Source organism: Malaclemys terrapin, chromosome 2, assembly GCF_027887155.1.
Source record: "Malaclemys terrapin pileata isolate rMalTer1 chromosome 2, rMalTer1.hap1, whole genome shotgun sequence".
NCBI classification, from domain to species: domain Eukaryota; kingdom Metazoa; phylum Chordata; order Testudines; family Emydidae; genus Malaclemys; species Malaclemys terrapin.
The window spans coordinates 224,452,449-224,472,256 of record NC_071506.1 but is presented as its reverse complement, the minus strand read 5'-3'; the positions used below and the strand labels follow the sequence as shown (position 1 = coordinate 224,472,256).

Here is a 19,808-nt window from a genome sequence, read left to right as displayed (position 1 = left end):
GAGCTCGGAGAGAACGGTTTCATCAATTTATGTCCATCATGGCTGCAAGAGCATTAGCTCCTACTGCCTCCCGACACCATGGCCTGATCCCCCTGCATTGTACATCAGGCAATAGTAGTAGTTTGGACAACTCCGTGTTGGGGCAGCCCAAGCATTCAGGCCTCATGAGCAGCTGGGTAGGGCAACTAAACACCATGCAGCTTTCCTTCTTCAACCCCTCTCCTGTGGATACCTGCAACTCCCTCTCCCAGTGCCAAGTGAGCAGAAAACAAGGGGGGAAAGAATGCAGGGTCAGGAAGCATAGAGAAGTCAGGGGGTTGGATTGGGTTTGCACCATTTTCAGGGGAAGGGAATAATGTTCTTCTGGTATGTGTTTTGATGTGTTGTAATGGGAGCTAGTCTGTCCAGCACTGAGTGACACTTGTACTGTTTTAATACGTGTTTACAAACAAACCCTTTTAGGTCTTCAAGAAAGTTTATTGCTATCACTACATCACATGACAATCATGATTTCAGATAATAAATTATACATTAGTAAGCAAACACTATTCCTCTATTTACCAAGGTACAGCAATTCACATTTCAATAAATTCTATACATAAACCCATGCTGCCCCCCCAATTCATTAATCACCAGGCCATTCATAATTACATTGGATGGCAATCAACCCATACACCTTCCAAAGCACTAAACACCCTGCCCCAACATTTAATTAGCCACTTTCCACCCCCAAAAGCACATTCGTACAGGTACTATTCCCTTTCTTCCATTGGGCCAAGTAAGTCCATAATGTGAGAACACAAAGTATCCCTGACTTCTGCTGCCTGGGTGCAACCAGCTCCTGCAGTGGTAGCTGCACTTGCTGGTTGAGGGTACCGATCCAGTAGCCCCTCACTGTCATAGGTCCATTCAGGGGGAAATGGCTCACCTCTAGTTTCATAAATGTTGAGAGGAGCACAGCAAACTACTGTAATGCAGACAGCATTGATGACACTGGCATCCAAATAGGTCTGTAGACATCTCCAACGTGATTTTAATTTGCCAAAAGCACATTCATCAGCTATTCTACACCTGCTGAGAGTGTAATTAAACCCATCTTTTATCGGGGCTTATGAAATCAGGGTATGGTTTCATAAGCCAAGGCAAAAGTGGGTAGGCAGGGTCCTCCAGAATAACGATGGGGACAGGAACTCTGTTTATGTCAATGTCATTTGGTAGGAATAGTGTCAGTCTGTCCATGAATGTAGACTACTGAGTGGCAAAAAATTGGCATTATGAACATTTCCAGTACAGCCCACATTGATATTCCTAAGCCTCTGTGGTCCAGGAGGAACTGCATAATAATGTATTGATGTACTCCTTGAGGAGGGTAAACCGTTGGCACAAGTCCCATCAATGGTCCCAGTGCAGTTAGGAACTGCCATTTTCTTAAAGCCAGCAGTTACCTCCAGAATATCTTTAATGCCCGTCACCTCAGATACCTCTGCCACCATTTTACCCACATCTTACTGTTTGTCAATGAACCTGTAGCAGTCCAGGGTAGCCAGCTTCCAGACACTTATAGCAACCCACTTCTGGACCGGCAAAGCTGACCTCCGTTGTCTCTCTTAATATTGAATGGCAGAAGCAAACTGCTCACAAAGCTCCAGAAATGTAGCTTTCTTCATGCGAAAGTTCTGGACCCACAGCTGGTCATCCCAGGTCTGCATGACGATGTGTTCCCATCAGTCTGTGCTTGCCGGTCTATGTAGAGAGCATCAGTGGCTATGCCAATTGTACTGAGCAGCATCTGTCAGTCTAAGTTTACCATGCCATGCCAGGGTATTCTTCCTTCTCTTCTGCCACCACCTCCTCCTCCTCCTCCTCTATCAGGAAATCTAATAGGTACATTTGGTGGGGCAGAAAACATCACTGAAATGTCCACCGGTGCCTCACAGATGCTATGCCAGTTTCCGGACATAGGAGTGAAAACACAAGCAAGAGAAGTTCTTCAGAAGTTGCCTCCTCCACACTGCTGGCTCCAGTAGCTGGGAGCACAGAGACCAAAATGACTGCTCAGCAGGCTGTGTTGGCAGCCTGTTCAAACTTCCTGTAACATGCAGGGAGGGCAGTAAAGTTTTCCCACAGCGCATCACAGTCATAGGGTAGAGTAGCCACATTTCAGGAGGGTGCAAAGGACTCTGGGATATGGCTGGTTTGACTTAGATCTGCATGCTGCAGTGTGGACGCTAGACCCCAGGTTCAACACAGGTTAGAAAATTCTTAATGCAGGGTTAAAAAACAGTGTACACATTCAAGCTCAAGAGTTCCCCAACACAGGCCAGCTGACTCAAATCCCACTAACCCTGGGCTTACATTGCAGTGTACACATACCCTTAGAGTGAAATCCTGGCTTCAGTTAAATCAGTGGAAGTTTTGCTATTGACTTCAATAGAGCCAGAATTTCATCTCAGACTGCAGTCATTGCTCTCTCAGGTCTCTATGCAAAAATAAAGCATACATTTGCCATTCTCTCCCCTCCCCATTAAAGATTATAGATCTCAAAGAAATAATGAAAGTTACTTTGTGGTACTTCAGGAGAACTGCATTCTGGATCTCTTCTCTCGTGCATGTGTTGACAACATTCAAGCTGTCATGTTTAAGACAGTGAACAAAATCATAATGCTACTTCAAAGCTGTTACAGAAACGTCTTTATGACTAGTATAGACAGCAGGTATGAAACATAGTGACAATTACTACTGATAATATTGTGGCAAAAAAAAAAAAAAAAAAACCAGATAGACCTAGTCTCTGTACCATTTGTGTATTTCATTTAACTTCACTAACATATGACCAAGTGTATCCATAAATCTGTATTCCACCTGAACAACTAAAAACTTTTTTAAAAGTCAGACTCGGAACTGTGAAAACTTTAATGGATTGTTTTAGTGGAAGAGAGATATTAAAGTAAAACAATGCCACTAAAAGTTCGTTTTAAAATAAAATTATTTTTATTGATCTGTAAAATAAAATTATAAAAGGCACTAGAAGCTTAAAAAAATACTTTTAAAATAGAGTAGTTTCAGGTGCACCCTTTGCTGAGTCCCCTGTCAAATGTTGTGGTTTGAAAGTCACATTCCCCCTTTTAAAAAAAATATACACATATATTTCTCTTCTGTTACTATGTGAGAGACCCCTAATAAACACAGGGGAAACTGACTGAGCTACACAAGGGAAACAGTAAAATTGACTATAAATGAAGTGCTGTCGAATGCACAAAATAAACATTAAAGAGACTGTAGAAAAAGATTTTACAATTTATTTCACTTATAGTAATCTGAGGTGTTACTTGTAGCAACACAAGGTAGAACAATTTCAAACAAAAATATAATCTTTAAATCACCAGTGTCCCTTTAAAAGGAAAGATAGGAGACAGGGGAAAGGTTATAATTTGGGCTCTAATCCTGCATATACACTTGCTTCACTTTGCATTCAACTGAACTACCTCTGTGTGTAAAGTGAAGCAAATGTATGCAGTAACAGGGTCTTGAATATAAAAAAAGTGCTGCTGGATTCAGCGTTGGCTCAAAAATAATGAAATATAATCACAAAGAAAGCAAAGTATGAGTACAGATTACAGGTATGAATAACAGGCTGTTTTAAGTCACTAGCTTCACATAAACTTCTGTGGGCTGTTTTAAACTCTACATATGCTATTTTAAATAAACATGTTAAAATATTTATTACACTAAGGTACTCATAAGATTAAGTAAGTATTGATATGAGCCTCATATAATTTTACAACCTGTATGGCTTTAATAGAGTGCACAATACTTGTAAAAGGTGCAAAACACAAGTGATAATCCTCTCGTGCTATGAAGCACATTTATCAGGGGTTTCAAAACCCAAACCATGTTTCAGCTGAGGAATTAGAAGCTTGTCAGGGGTGTCCTCCAAGTGCACTTAAATCCGGAATGCAGCTCCTGTGTGCCTGCAACTACCACCCACCCCACCTCCACTGTTTTCACGTGATAAGAAGTTCTAGGGCGCTGCTGTCACTTGAGTGACTCACATGCCAATTTAGCGAGGGGGGTAGGAAGCAGCAGCAGAAGCATTTCTCTTGCTGGTTCAACAAGGAGGCCTGAGCCTTTCAACACAATTGGGTAACGATTTGCAACCCCAGCTCGCGCTGCTAAAATGTCACCACAAAACCCAAGGCAAAGAGGGAGAGGCGGGTCCTTACCCATTGCAATGCTGGCAGCACGCACCTTCCTGTGCTTGTATAACAGCCTGGCGGAGCCTCTGAGCATTAAAACCGCTGCCATGCCGCTTCCCTAAGCTCCACTCTGCGTGACCTCCGGTTAAACACCTCCCCTGGCTGCCCTCTCTGCCTGTGACCGTGGACGGGGAGGAGAGAGAGGAGACGAGTGACGGCCAGGGTAGCCAACCACAGCTTAGCCTTGGCAGCCGCACACCAATGAGAGGGGACATCCTCCTGTCGGTGACCTGCCGGGTTTGCCTCCAGCCTCATGATAGACAGGGGAGCAGCCTGCCTCCCCTCGCTGCTCTGAAACCGAAGGGATGGGCTATTCTGCTGGGCGGCGCCCGCTCGTGGGTAGTTGCTGCTGGACTGGAGTAGCACCTGGGGACAAGGCGAGGATTTCTCCACCCACCTCTGTGCCGCCTTCATTTACCCTTAATTTATCCCCGCCTACTCCTGTAAGGCATTCCCCCCCCATGCCATCCCCGCCAGCCTCTGCTTCCCTGCGCTACCTTCTGTGCGTATGGCTTTAACTAGAAAGAGGGCAAGCAGAGCAGCCGCCTAGCTCCAGAGGGTGGTTAGCCAGCTAGTCTACACTATAGCCAGCCTCAACTCCGTGCAGCTGCCACGCAATCGGTATGTATCTCAGTACACGCACTAGTGCAACATCCTTTTTGGACTTAACGTTCACGGTGTTTTAGGGTTACACTCTCAGGTTTCCTTTCTCTCGCTCTGCCTGCCTCTCCCTTGCTGTGACAGCTTTTAGCTTGAATATTTCCTCTGCAACCAATCAATAGAATCTTCTTGATGTCTGTAAAAAACATCTGACATTTTATCCTGCTTCTCAAAATGCCATCCTACTGTAGCCCTAGAGTTCACCACCCTGCTAGCATTTTTATACACACATCAATTACGTTTTCAAATATTCTTGGACATAAAATCTTACATATTACATAGCTCACATTGTATTTTTTCCATCTAGCTGGTGGGGTCATTTCTGTTGTCATAATATGTAATGCATAACCGGAATGTAATATAGAATTAATTAATATATGTAATTAATATAAGATCTGATCCTGCACATGTTCAAGTAAATAGAACAAAATATAACAGGAGAAAAGGGACTTACTGTTGAGATTAAAAAATATTTTGTTTTGAAAAGACTGTTTTGTTGTTGCTGTATTCACAATTGGTCACAGCTCCTGAGGGAAGTTTCATGTTGCCAAACCTAGTCAGGCCTGCTGAGGAATCACAATTGGTACACAGGGTACTGCTGCCCAGGGGCAGGGTCTAAGAGTGGGAGAATCATAGATTCATAGATTCATAGATTCTAGGACTGGAAGGGACCTCGAGAGGTCATCGAGTCCAGTCCCCTGCCCGCATGGCAGGACCAAATACTGCCTAGACCATCCCTAATAGACATTTATCTAACCTACTCTTAAATATCTCCAGAGACGGAGATTCCACAACCTCCCTAGGCAATTTGTTCCAGTGTTTAACCACCCTGACAGTTAGGAACTTTTTCCTAATGTCCAATCTAGACCTCCCTTGCTGCAGTTTAAACCCATTGTTTCTGGTTCTATCCTTAGAGGCTAAGGTGAACAAGTTCTCTCCCTCCTCCTTATGACACCCTTTTATATACCTGAAAACTGCTATCATGTCCCCTCTCAGTCTTCTCTTTTCCAAACTAAACAAACCCAGTTCTTTCAGCCTTCCTTCATAGGTCATGTTCTCAAGACCTTTAATCATTCTTGTTGCTCTTCTTTGGACCCTTTCCAGTTTCTCCACATCTTTTTTAAAATGCGGCGCCCAGAACTGGACACAATACTCCAGCTGAGGCCTAACCAGAGCAGAGTAGAGCGGAAGAATGACTTCTCGTGTCTTGCTCACAACACACCTGTTAATGCATCCCAGAATCATGTTTGCTTTTTTTGCAACAGCATCACACTGTTGACCCATATTTAGCTTGTGGTCCACTATAACCCCTAGATTCCATCCCAGGGCAGGTAAAGGGATGAGGGCTAAGAGCTGAGAGGGGTGTACTTGGAAAGAATAGAGAGAAGTCAAAGGTGCAGCTAGGCCGATGAAATGTGACCTGCTCCCTTTTCATTCTTAATTTTATTTCATCTTGCGTTCCACATATGGGCCATTGCAAATGGAGAGGTGTAATTTTCCACTTGTCATAGTCAATGTAGATAATACTGTTTAAAATGTAATTTAATTGAGTAGAAATCCAGCATATGGCAGAATTAGTAGATCCACTAATGAACTGTATAAAACAGCTGATCCAAAATCTATTCCTACATTGATTCCATGTAGAAATCAAAGAGGCCCGCTTCATCGGTCACATTACACAGCGTAGGAACTAGAGGTAATTTGGAAATCAAGTTAAAGCCTTAATAAACTGATAGGCTGACTGTTCTTTTTAAGCCTTAAATTATTAGCATGCCAATATAATAATCTCAAAGACAGGACTCTCAACTCCACCCATATTATAAACAAGATTCCGCTTTTCTTACTGTTCATCATACAGTAAGAAGTCCAGTGGGTAGATCACATTACAACACAATGAATAAGGTACTTCATACATCACATGGCAAAATCAACCAGAATATAGGTTTTGGATTACATCACATTTTAATTCAATTAGCAGCATTGTCAGATTAACATACTAAATTAGGCAAAATTTTCATATCACCTACATACAATATTAAAAGTTAAGAATTACTAAAATAACAATAGTCTAGGAATCACCTTTTTCAGTACAAGGGTTAATTTACGTGACTAGAAAGGTAGTTAAGACTGAAGCTACATTTCACTTACAGCCAAATTTTGCAACTTTTCTAAAACCTACAACAAAATAAAATTTAAAAAGTCACATCAGTTTGAAAATTGGTAAGTCAGGTCAATAGCTAAAGTAGAGTTTGTAAAGAAAACTTTTCATAATTTGAACAAGGGGTTCCCTGGAGGAGGCACCCTAAAAACTGAGCTTTTTCAAAGTTGAAAAAGTCTTCTCATAGTTTTTTCACATACAGGGATAGGAACACATTAAATTTATATTTCTGGATTCCCTTTGCTGAAATCTAGTGCATAATGCCAAAGAAGGTCTAACACAAGAGATATGAATATGAATTAGACCTCCTATTTGGAACTACAGACTGGAACGCTGCATTGCTGGCGATATCACCAGATAGCATGCAGACTCCTTATGGCAACTACTGAAAGAGCTTCAGTGACAGTTCTCTTCCAAATCTAAAAGGGAATTTGGTGGGGATAGACAAATGCTTGCTTCTCAGTGCAGAATATGAATTCAGGACCTCCCATACCACAGCACAGATGTCTACAACTTGAATTGAAGGAGTAATTTCTTTACTTGGTAACAGTAGTAGCCTAATATAGAGACTAGCCACTACAGAGGAAGACATAATGCACATTGAACCATTGGACTACACTTACATAGCCACATGAAAATACCCTTTGACCTAGGCATTATGAAGTATAATTCATTCACTTTTACAGAGTAATAACTAGGAACTTTCATATAGCAGAACTAACTTTTACTCACTTACCCTATTTCCTCACAGATATTATGCCAAATCTACATGCTTGGCTGTACTGTCTGTAGAACAAGACTACTTTTACATATTCATCTCTACACAGAGTAGTGAGACACACAGTTGAACTGCTTAGCAAATAGTTGCACATGATGGAATTTCTGTGTAGTATATGAGGCAGAGGCCTGCAGGAAGAGAAAACATGACACTGTGGCTAAAACAATGAAATAGGACCCAGGAGATCTGGAGCCATTCTGACTTGCTAGCATTTTACACGCCTGCAAAGCCACAGAGGAACAGGTCCAGCTATTTTTTCTGAAAGAGCCTTTTCCTATTTCACTGTGAAGGTTGAACAATGCAAAGTGAAAGAGGCAATTGTGCGGTTATTTGTGAATTGTATCCTCAGTGTTCAGTGACTGGACGGCTCTCTTGCTGCATTCTGCCCAGCCTGTACACTGAATGTGGCTCTGGCTCCCTGACTCATTCATTACACATTATCCAATCTGTGCACTCAGTGCCAAACTCATCATTAGTGTAACTCCATAGGTGCAAATGACTACTCAAGGTGTAATGCAGCGGTGAATAACAGAGTTAATGCATGCTTACAAGAGGGCACAGTTAAGGTTACATGTGCTCATGTGCAACTCAAAGCTTGGGATTTCATGGATTTTGAGTACTGCATTTACTAATCTTAATGCACCTCTTACATAGCTTTTGTAGAGAATATATTACAGAGATAGGCACATTAGAAATACTTTAGACTAGAATAGATTAATTAGAGTCCCTTTTCCCACACTGACCATAGATCACCAGCCCAGGCATTCTGGAATAGCCAATTTGAGAAGGAAACTAGCATTTGCAGGACAACACCACTATGGACATAAAAAACAAAAATAAGTAGGTAAATTAAGAGGCTTCTCTCTCCCCCCCCCCCCCCCCAAAATACCCTCTAGTGATGTTTGAACTTTTAGTAGTTTATAATAAAGTTAGCTCATTTTGTTGAAAAATATATAAATTTCACTTTTAGTACAGTTTATCTTAATATAAACTAAGCTTTCCTAGTTAATTTATTTTTATACATTTCTCATTTCTTTGCCAAGCTAATCACATTCTTTCCACACAAAATGCAGAAAAAAGCTTTGTTAGACTCCAAAATGATTTTGTTTGAAGTAAATAGCTATGAAAGCTTTCACTTGTATTAGACTCTGGGACAAGTATGTTCTCATTTATTCAACCTAGCAGCAATATCTTATTATGTGTATAGCATATTTCTACATATTGAAACATTTTGTCTTCCACATTTTAAATATCTGGGTGCATACACTTTCTGGGTGCATCAAATAGAACTACTTGCATACTTTTAAAAATATTACAGTAAAATCTTGAGTGTCTATAAAAAGAAATTCAATAAAGATTTCAAAATATCTGTAAGTGCTAAATACATTGTCCAGAAATCAGTGATTACACTTCAAATACATCACAAAGGGGAACTGTTAACAAGTGTGACTTTTCCAGTAGTAGGAAGATTGCCAACATTTAATTGGCTTTAAAGGTTCTGTTCCGTCAATGGTGTATTATGTCTTAAAGGCAATAATAATAGCCTTATGATTTAGGTGTGAAGAGGGAGATCAAAGTATCTAACTGAATGTGGCATGAAGCAACTATTTTCTTCAATGAAATTTGCTAAAATATTTGTCACCTTAGTTTAACTGCAATGTTAATTTTGTATTATGCAGCAAGAATCTGAATAGAAACAAAAAAAACCATAGCTCTTATACAGCACTTTTCATCAGTATACCTCAAACTGCTTTAAAAAAGGAGGATAAGCAACATTACATCTATTTTACAGATGGTAAAACTGAGGTACTGAGAGCTGTAGTGAGTTTCCCAAGGACACTCAGCAGGTCAATGGCAGAGGGAAGAGAACACAGGACTCCTGACTATCATTCCAGTGTCCTATTCACTAAATCACACTGCCTCACTATAACCAGTGAATAATTAATTATTGTATCATCTGTCCTTGTAAAACACTAATGGATAAATTGTGGCTAATCCTGAGTGGTGCATTAGGTACAGAAGACAGTGCAGCAACCTTTTCACTGCCTCCCATCCCTTCCCCACCAGCTCAGAAAGCAAGCAAAATGCTGCCATTAGTGATCCCTGAGCTAGTAATCACAAGGGTTGGGGATACAGTCAGGATTGTGCCCACTCTAAATATCTACTGGTGTGTGGCAGCAGGTGCTGGTGGGGAGCAAATGCTGCTCTTTTCTTAAACAAACTAATAAGGTCAAGCATATTCTTCCTGGACCTTTCCAAGACATTCTGCCTGCATTTTCTCCGCTCAGGCAGAATTGCATGAAGCGACTCTTCTTGGCCACTACAGTTCGGCTTCCCAGACTAAAAACGCTCAGTAGAAATTGACAGAGCTTGGTTGTAAGGTCCTATTCCAACCTCCCCCCACCATTGAGGTCCATGGAAGGACACCCTCCATTTTCCCCAGTGGCTTCAGTTGGAGATGAACTGAGCCCAAAATATCTTGCTTTGTTGTCTGGCAAGTTTTTTTTCATGCTATCATCCACAATCCAGCTATTCTAATATAGTGGAACCTAAAATATAACTCCAAAAAGTGTTTTTGTTCCCCATACACAATTTAAATATTTAGCATATATCATAAACCATAATAAATGAGAATGAAATACTGTTACAAATCAGTCACTGAGGTCTGATATTGTTAAACAATGATCATGCTGCAATCTCACAGTTTGTAGTTCATCAAAAACTCTTCCATTGATCTATAATTTAATAATAATAATATCAATGCATCCTTGCTAATGCTTGGTGACCTCCAATACTATGAGTTCCATGTCTTTTAATGATTTAAATTGATTTTTATGATGCTACTATGTGAAGATCTTCCATGTGCCCTTTGACGCATAACCTGAGAGCATATGGTACCACAGACACTTACCCTGGTGAGCCGAGTGCCAAAGGTTGCTGACCCCTGGTGTAGATATACCTTCTGTGACTTGGGCTACTCATTTAGTCAGGATTGGGCAGATTTTTCAGAAGTTTCCACTAGTTGGGGGTGATTAATTTTTTGAGACCTAGGGTTTTATTTTCAGGGGGTCTGAGTATGCATAGCTTCCACTGAATTTATCTGGAATTGTATGTGCTCAGCACTTATGAAAAATGAGGTCCTAACTATAGAGTATTTAAATTCAACATTAACTCAATTTGGTGATAGCAAGCTGGAATGGATGCAGAAGTAAATGTGAGGTTTTAGTTAGAAGAGAACTGGTAACCAGGACTACAGAATTCTATTCCTTGCTCTAACACTTAACCTCTCACTTCCTCGGTATACTTACCTAACTTGTATAGTTTCCTTACATGAGTATGTCTACACTGCAGCTCGGGTCATATAGTCTAACCCCCTGCCAAGATGCAGGATTTATTGGGTCTAAACCATCCAAGAAAGATCGCTATCCAGCCTCCTTTTGAAAACCTCCAGAATTGACAGACATACACTAGCTCTATAGAAGCTGGCATACTAAAAATAGCAATGTAGTCAGGGAGTAACATATGTGGCAGCTTGAGCTAGCTGCCCAAGTCTGCACCCAGAGGGCCAAATGGGTTTGTACTTGGGTGACTACCCTGAGTTACTGCCCATGCTGCTGCAGGCTACATGGCTATTTTTAGCACTCCTAGCTGCATAGTAGACATGCCTTAATGTTTGTAAAATATTTTGAGATCCCGAATGAAAGGCACTTTACCAATGCAAAGCAGTTTCTATAAATATTATACTGTCAAATTCAGGAATTTCAGAGTTTGGGATTGTTTTAGTTTTCCACAATGTGCATAATTTTCAAATAAGATATATAAATAATAATATAAATTGATGTATTTTTGCACCTAGTATTATACAAAAAGTGCAGCTCGTTTGCATTGATGTATTTTTTGCTTAGTTGTGTGACACATGATTGCTCAATGGTGTGTAATCAAGTACTTAACAACACTCCTGTATGTAATGCATACATATTAGGAGGCAAAATTAAAACTTTTGTGGGAACCCTGCTTCTGAAATTCCTGAGAGTTAAAAGATTAAAATCTCAATGTCAATGTTGCATTTATACAGTGTTTGCATTAATGCTTACCGTAGTCCTATTTTGTTAGATATTTTTTCTGTTATATACAATTCTGTTGCTGTCTAGTTGGACATCTGAGGACATGCCAGACTGCATAGTATATGTCATCTGTGTTTACATTGAGTTCAACAAAGCCAAGTGTTAGTTTTCTTCTTGTCTGAGAGTAATTACATTAGGGCTCATAACCTTGAACCTGTGGATGGAATTTCCAAAAGGGGCTAGGCATCAAATGAGATTTGGTCACCTAACTCCCTGAGGTTCCTTTGAAAATCCCACTCTAAAAAGAGAAAAACATATAGAGTAGTAAAGATAGAAATCTTTGGAGGAAGAAAGAGAACTCCAATCCCAGACCACGAAAGCTTATGCTCTAATAAATTTGTTAGTCTCTAAGGTGCCACAAGTACTCCTGTTCTTTTTGCGGATACAGACTAACACGGCTGCTACTCTGAAACATGTAAGGGGATGGTGCTGGAGTGCTGGCTGTGAGAAACTTCAGTCACTCCAATTCTGGGGCTCTCCTCATGAGAATAGCTGGGCCACTAGCAGCAGAGCTACTCCACTACCAGAATTTGCAAGACATCACAATATGGGAAGTTGTGTGTACTGCAGCCTAAGAAACTTCTGGTTCTGTTCCACTTTTGTGTTGTAATTGAAGAATATTTCAACTGACTTCAATGGATTTTGGATCAGACACTTTATGCTGCTCATTTTCAGATGCTAGTCTGTACACTAACAAAGAGACAAGAGTAAGGCCCACAGACTAGCCCTACTGTACATCACTTAGGAATCTAACGTAGAGGGTAATTTTATTTTGGGTGAAGGGAAGGGTTCTTGGGAAAGCAACTAAAGATGAAAACAAAAAAAAAAAATATTGATACGTATACAGAAGTAATGATAAGTGTTTGAAGTTTTCAACTATTTTATTTTCATCATTAAGATATGCAACATGTTACATAACAAAATGTACTGATTTATGTCAGAATGTGACGAGGTTCTGTGGCCTGCAATGTGCAGGAAGTCAGGCTGGATGACATGATGATCCCTTCTAGCCTTAAAGTCTATGAGAACTGCAATAAACAAAGACCACACAATGCACATCTGTTGATTATGAGATACTGTGATACAGTTAAAAAAAATGTGTTACAAAAAAAAAGAAAGCAACAGAGAAAAGCTGATCTCAAACTTACATGGGCCAAAAGAGGATGGGATAATCTTCACCGCACGTGAAAATATCTATCAATATAAAATATTTATAATTTTATAAATAATACAAAATATATCATTCCAACTGTTAGCCTCCTACCACTCTGATCAAAGCCCAAACTGCTTCCACTTGGATATGCAAAGGGGATGTAATATATAAATTTGGCAATGCCTCAGTCCTCACTTTTGTCTTTGTCTACAAAAAGGCATAACAATACATTCTGTCAAATTGGAAACATTTTCTTCATTAGGTACTGCTCTTAGCAAAATCTTGAATCACCTTAACATAGGGGCTGATTCTAGTTGCATTGAAATCAATGGGAATTGTATAAGGCCCATGGGAAAGAAAAAGACCTCCATCACTAACGGGCTGTCTGACCTAAAGGAGTACCGGTATCCATGAACGAATGGAGCCTACTGTAGTATATGAAAATAATTAATTAACTTTGAATACAGGGACATTTTTAATGAAGTAACATAACTCAGCACAGAAGAATCAACTTCTGAAGATTATTGTCTACTCTTGGATACAGACTTCAGAATTAGGGTTTAAGTCCTTTGCAGTTTGGGGTGTGTTTGGAACACAGGACTCACTGACTTCAATGGGAGCAGAATAGGGCACTAAGCCCTTCACAAGAAAAAAAATCTATTGTTGTATTTTCACTTAACCATCATTGAAGTCAGTGTATATCAATATATTCTCTGATCCATAGAAAGACAAAACTGCTCAATTATTGTAATATTTATTGTCTCAAAGTATTTGGAATTAAAATTTTATACAAAGTTCTGTAGTTTGCAAATATATAGGGCAATTAGGTACAGATATTTACTTTAACAAACTTCTGTCACATCCTACTAATTAAAGAGGAAGAATACACTTTGATGTTTAAATATTCTAAATATATAGCACACTTGTTTCATTTGAACATACTACCAAAATATTACCTTGCAGCATACTTAACTCTGAAATGTTTTTCTCATCCATTTTGTGGTGTCTGTATTCTGTGTTAGCTCTTGCAGACCATTTCTGTAGGTTAACAAAACTTAAGAAAGTAGTCACCTGCAACTAAAAACAAAAAAAAATATTGGAGAGGCTATTAGAGAATAATACTCTTTGGGGGGCTAACTTTCACAGGCTCTGTAGCTTCTTCTAACTCAAGAACTGGTGGGACATGCTTCACCATTGCCATTTGTGATACTACTGCTGCTAAGAGCAATGTCACTGGGGAACTGGCCATCAAAACAATACAGTCACCTCTTAAAGATCAACATGATGTAAGTGTTGCTATAAAGAATCATTGGACAAAAGCAATGTTTGCTTTTTCCACAACCACTTGGAAAGGACAAAGTATTTATTTACACTGCTCCAACCTCATTGACATTAACAGGAGATTTGGTCCTTACTGTCTGAGGTAATAATAAATTAAGAACTACATATAAAGGCACTGAACATTATTCTATCAGTAACCATTTAAACCCAGCAAAAAGACAAAAAGAGTAATCTATTTGTAAAAAAATAAATTTGGGTAGATTTTGAACTCACTTAATATGGACTTACACCAGTGTATCATCAATACAATTAATGGAATTACTCTGGAATCACTGGAGATAACAAAGTATTATTGAAATCAGAATCTGTCTTATTATATCTGCCTGTCCACTCTTGACCAACTCTAATGACAGATAACACAAGAAAAACTATCCTGATACATTTCCAAAATCCAGAGTTTCTTAGTTCCCACTTTCTTTTTTTTTTAGATAGCAGACTGGACTTTCTGTACCCCTTCATGTACACTAACTGAAGTCTTGATTCACAAATGAGAAGACCAACTGGTTTGAAATATGTATACTTTTATATTGTTTTTTTTTTTTTTGCACCAGAACTACATCATCCTCAACACAAATAAACCATCATTGGTTTACTACTTTTAAAAATGATCACAAATTTCTCATTATAAGTGGTGTAATACAATCCTATTATCATTTTATCAGATAAAAGAGAGTGACAATATTGTGTTTGTTACAGCCTACAGAGATGTAACAAATCTAGAGAATGCCAGCCTTGTCCAAGATAGATTAAATTTAGAGAACTGGAATACATTTCCCAATAAACGAACACTTTGAGGTCAGGAGATCATACTTGTTCGGCTGTTCTCCATAAGCCTTATTGGAAATAAACTTTCATACCATCAATACTACTTAATACTACTATGAGCCAAGTGTAATGGTGATATAAATGGTGGTTTAAGTTACACACTGGTGTTGTAGGATGGTCATACAAGTAGCAAAATAGTTTAGGACTACAGGCATTCAGTGGGGAAAGTATCTTCCTAATCTTCATCAGTTTAGGGCAGTGGTTTTCATTTGAGGACCCCTAAAAATTTTTGAGTGGCAGTGCAGATCCTGAGGGTAACAACAACCTTTCATGGCCCCCTTAGACACAGTCTGCGGACCCCCAGGGTTCCATGGACCACATGTTGAAAACCACTGAGTTAGGGGTTGGGCATTATGCCCTGATCCATAAGAGTTTATATTCCTTCCAAAGCTCTTGGGATTTTGGTTTGTTTTAGCCTTCACTATTGTAACTTACAATATATGATATGCCACATGTGATTTCTCTGTATCTGAATATAAAAGATTGGCTTTTTGGGAGTGTAGCTTCTCATTAATGTCAGATAGAATACAGGAAGACACAAGGCTGGTGAAAGCAGTAAATCTACCATATCATATAAAGTATACAGTAAAAATACTTGTTTTATATTTGTTAAAATTTAAATAGCACCTACGCAATGGTCATTTACATGCAGCTCTCTGTGTGCCAGTAGGAGGTGTGCTAAAAGTAGAAAACACCATAAATAAGAAATTAAACACTCCCCCAGACCTGGGTCTCCAGTGAACATATATTAATTATACCCCAGAGAGCAAAGACTCAGTGTGTGCTAGCATTTACTTCATTATTTGGATGTATTAAAAACATTCCTTTTCACTTTAACAATACAGTAATCCAACTGTGAAATAACAGCAATTCAAATGTGGTCATTTACAGAAATGTGGTTTCTTATGCCCATTGTACAGTGCAAAGCTGCCAAGTCTCACACCTTAGGAGTAAGCTCTCTCTTTCTTTCTCATACACACATGCATGCACACACACACAAAATTAACATGTCTGCTCTCACCTATACCTTTATGGGAAAAGTCACAAATTTAATCAATCTCACTCATACAGATTTAAAAATCCTGGCAGCTTTTGAATAGCTTTTCTTCATCAATTCCAATTAAGTGCTGGAAAAGAAATCCAAAGTACACATACCGAAACCTTCTCCTTAATAAGGAATGTTAGCAATATGTGATTTCTAATATGTTCCAAAGGGGTGCCTCCCAATCTTTTTTGAAGGTGAAGTCTGTAAGCACTTTAGTTACACTTTTTAATGTTCAGAAATGAAACATTGTCAGCAATGAAAGAATATTATTTGTAACTATGTGACTGCTTCACAGTAATGTAACTATTAATTTTCTGTAAAATGATCTTAGATACAGGAGTTAATTAGAAGGTATACTTTACAACATATCTAGAAAGAGTTCCTGCTTTAATGATTGATATATATCTTTTACATTTCATAGCAGCCCCAGGCTTTTTACGGGGGTTGGAGTATGGGTAGGATTACAACTAAGTGGAATCATTGGAACCTACACAAATCAATGCCAAACTTCATCAGTAGCACTAAATCATGCCCTTATACTATTTAGCCACAATATATAGTACCCTTTCTTGGGTACTAATAATTAGAAGTATATAGTTTGTTTGCAGTGTGTATAAAGCAGAGAGGAGCCTGAATGGAAAAGTTCAGATCTAATTGAAGCCTGAAGCCTCCCATGGTTTTGGTTCATTCCATGATGGAGACAGGGATCAAACAAGACTTTTGGATCTGAACCTGAATCCAGATTCAGATTTACCCAAGGTTACAGTTTTGTTTTGGCCCCATCTCTAATTTCCAGGCATTAAATTATTAAAGGAGCTCTTATTTTTTAAAATAGAAGTTATTAGTAGGAAGGTGAATCCCTTCCTTTTGTTCCCATTAGTAGTGTTGGTACTGCAGCAGTATCTTCATATTGTTGGGAAAAGGTGCCCATGCAAAGATAGCTGTACCAATGAGTGGTTTTAATCCTGCCAGACATTAGGGTGTCCTCATCAGAAATATTTTTTCAACAGTTATCCTTTTTGGAAAGTTCATATTACTGATAAGTATTGCATTATCCTCAAAGATTTCCAAATTTTACTATCTTTACTTTATCTGCTGGAGGACCTATTATTAGAAGTGGAGATATTTGTATTTGAACCAATGCAGAAGTAAGAAATGACAGCAGTGCACTGATATACCATGAAGGCAGTAGCCTGGAAGCAATCTTCGGGCTGCTATTTATTAGATCCATGAATACGAGGCATGATTCTGAGATAGTACACTGAAAGGAAGGATCCTAGGTGAATTAGTCTTTATGGGTATGTCTATAGTGCAGCAAAATACTCACGGACGGCCCATGTCAGCTTACTCAGGATTTCAGGGCTTGTGCTGCAGGTCTAAAAATAGCAATGTAGGTGTTTGGGCTCAGTCTGGTGCCAGGGCTCTGAAACCTGGTGATGAGGGAGGGTCTCAGAGTCTGGTTCCAGACCAGCCTGATCTCAAACTCATACACTGCTATTTCTAGCTCTACAATGAAAGCCTCACAAGCACTTTGAGATTCACTGCAGTGGTTTTTTGTTTGTTTGTTTGTTTTTTTTTTGCTGTGTCAACTCCCCAAATTGGTTTGCTCATTAAATGACTTGTCATTAAAATATATCCTGCAAACAATGTTTTTATATTTTCTAATGATACTGAGTGAGACCATACTCATATTTTTCATCAGACACTCTCTGTGCTTTTGGGAATAGTAAGTGATATCCACACACAGAAGAGTCCCTTCACCAAGAACTCACAATCTGCCACAAACTTGCTCTGTAACCTTTGAGCAGTCACTTAAATTCTCTATTCTTCACCTACCCTCCTCTGAGGACTGTGCTGATTCCCTCTTGGCCAAGGAGGCCTAGCTTAAATGCTCTATATAAGTGCTCAATATGATTAAGACGCAAAGGGATATTTCTTTGAATTTTGATCTTCAGATCCAAGGTTTGGATTCACGCTCATTTGTATCTTCCTAAATTGCACTATACTACTCTGTGCAATTCATAATTCAAACACAATAAATGGTGGTTTTATCCCATTTCTAAGTATACATTCAGTACCCAAACCTGCATGATTAAGTTAGGTGCTTAAATCAATCATGTCTGGAAAAAAATGTCTAACTTCTGTGCTTCAGATTTCCAACTCTAGACTAGGGATTATACTTACTTCTCTCACAGGCATTTATGAGAAATAATTGTTTATTTGTACAGAACTTTAAAGATGAAAACTATTATTTGATTTAGGAAATGAAGCTAAAAATTAAAATCAATTATCTCCCCGTGAAAACTGCATGGCATGAAATATTTCTTTGGATGCTATACAAGAACATGATCACACCTCATGTTGCTCTGAGATCATTAAACATTCTTCATTGAATCTTAATCAGATCCAAAATACACTCTTTCCATTTTTACAATTGGGGATGGGCACTCTGTTGAAATATTTCTATGTGATATACATTTTTGTAAACTCACTTGTCCTTGGTATCTTTTTGGTTCCTTGATATCCCTTTGCATTAAGAACAGAGAATAAGATGCTACAATCTCTGATAAAATTCTGACTTGGTAACCTAGCGTTCTCTTAACTCTTACATTTTCCTCTGTGGCTATTTTTGGGCTTGTTAAAGAAGGCACAGAGATGAACAGGAGGTAAAATGGATAAGTGACAGAGTATATGTGAGTCACATTAATATATATTTATTCCTATTTGTCTTTTCACATTCTAATATCCACACAAGTAACAAAAGGGTTCTACCCACTTTGTGGTCAGCTTCAGGAAGAATATACCGACAAGTCAATTTTTCTTGACAAAGATAAAGTTGGCTTACTATTTTAGACATTTCTAATGTGCCCACTTCTGTAATATTTAAGCACGAGATCCAAAATTAAGAGATGTCCAAAAATTGTCATTTAAGGACTATTTCTTCCCCTGCTTACTACATCTGCTGTTACTTAGAAGACATTTAAATAAAACCTTTTTTTCTTTAGTCCTTTTACTTTCTCCTTATCAGCTGTCCATAAAGATGTTTCATAGCAGTAGGTCTTTTCTTGTTTAGTACTTTTAAGAGGGAGATTGAGTGAAATCTCCTTGAAGCTGGTGACCATGACGATCACCCTTCATTCAGGATAAATGTAAGAAGCAGTTAAACTCCTTTTGAAGTAAGATATCTGAAACAACAGGATCCCCACCCAAAACACAGGCCATGTGCAAGGCCTGTCAGGAACTGAGCTATGGGGGCAGAGGGATTTCTCTGGGTATTGCTTGATTGAGGTGTGCATGTTATCTGGGAGCAGAAACACCCAGAGCAGCCAGAGACAGGCAGAAAGTAAGTAAGCAAAACAATGGTAATTTGCAGGTGAAAAAATTGGACAGAGATCTTTTTGGACAGAGTGCTAGCTGGAAAGAGGTGTGGAAGTGGCCAAAAAGCTGCCTCCTGTTCTTTGATTCCTG

At 39.0% G+C, this 19,808-nt stretch overlaps 1 protein-coding gene across 1 annotated transcript in view; it reads right to left on the bottom strand.

Moving 5' to 3' along the window:
- Positions 1-4,354, bottom strand: part of HIBADH (3-hydroxyisobutyrate dehydrogenase) — a 123,287-nt gene extending 118,933 nt beyond the window's left edge. The window contains exon 1 of the mRNA XM_054020078.1: positions 4,224-4,354. Within this exon, the coding sequence (XP_053876053.1) occupies positions 4,224-4,305 (82 nt within the window). The 5' untranslated portion in view covers positions 4,306-4,354. The remainder of the gene's footprint in view (positions 1-4,223) is intronic.
- Positions 4,355-19,808: the final 15,454 nt, after the last annotated feature.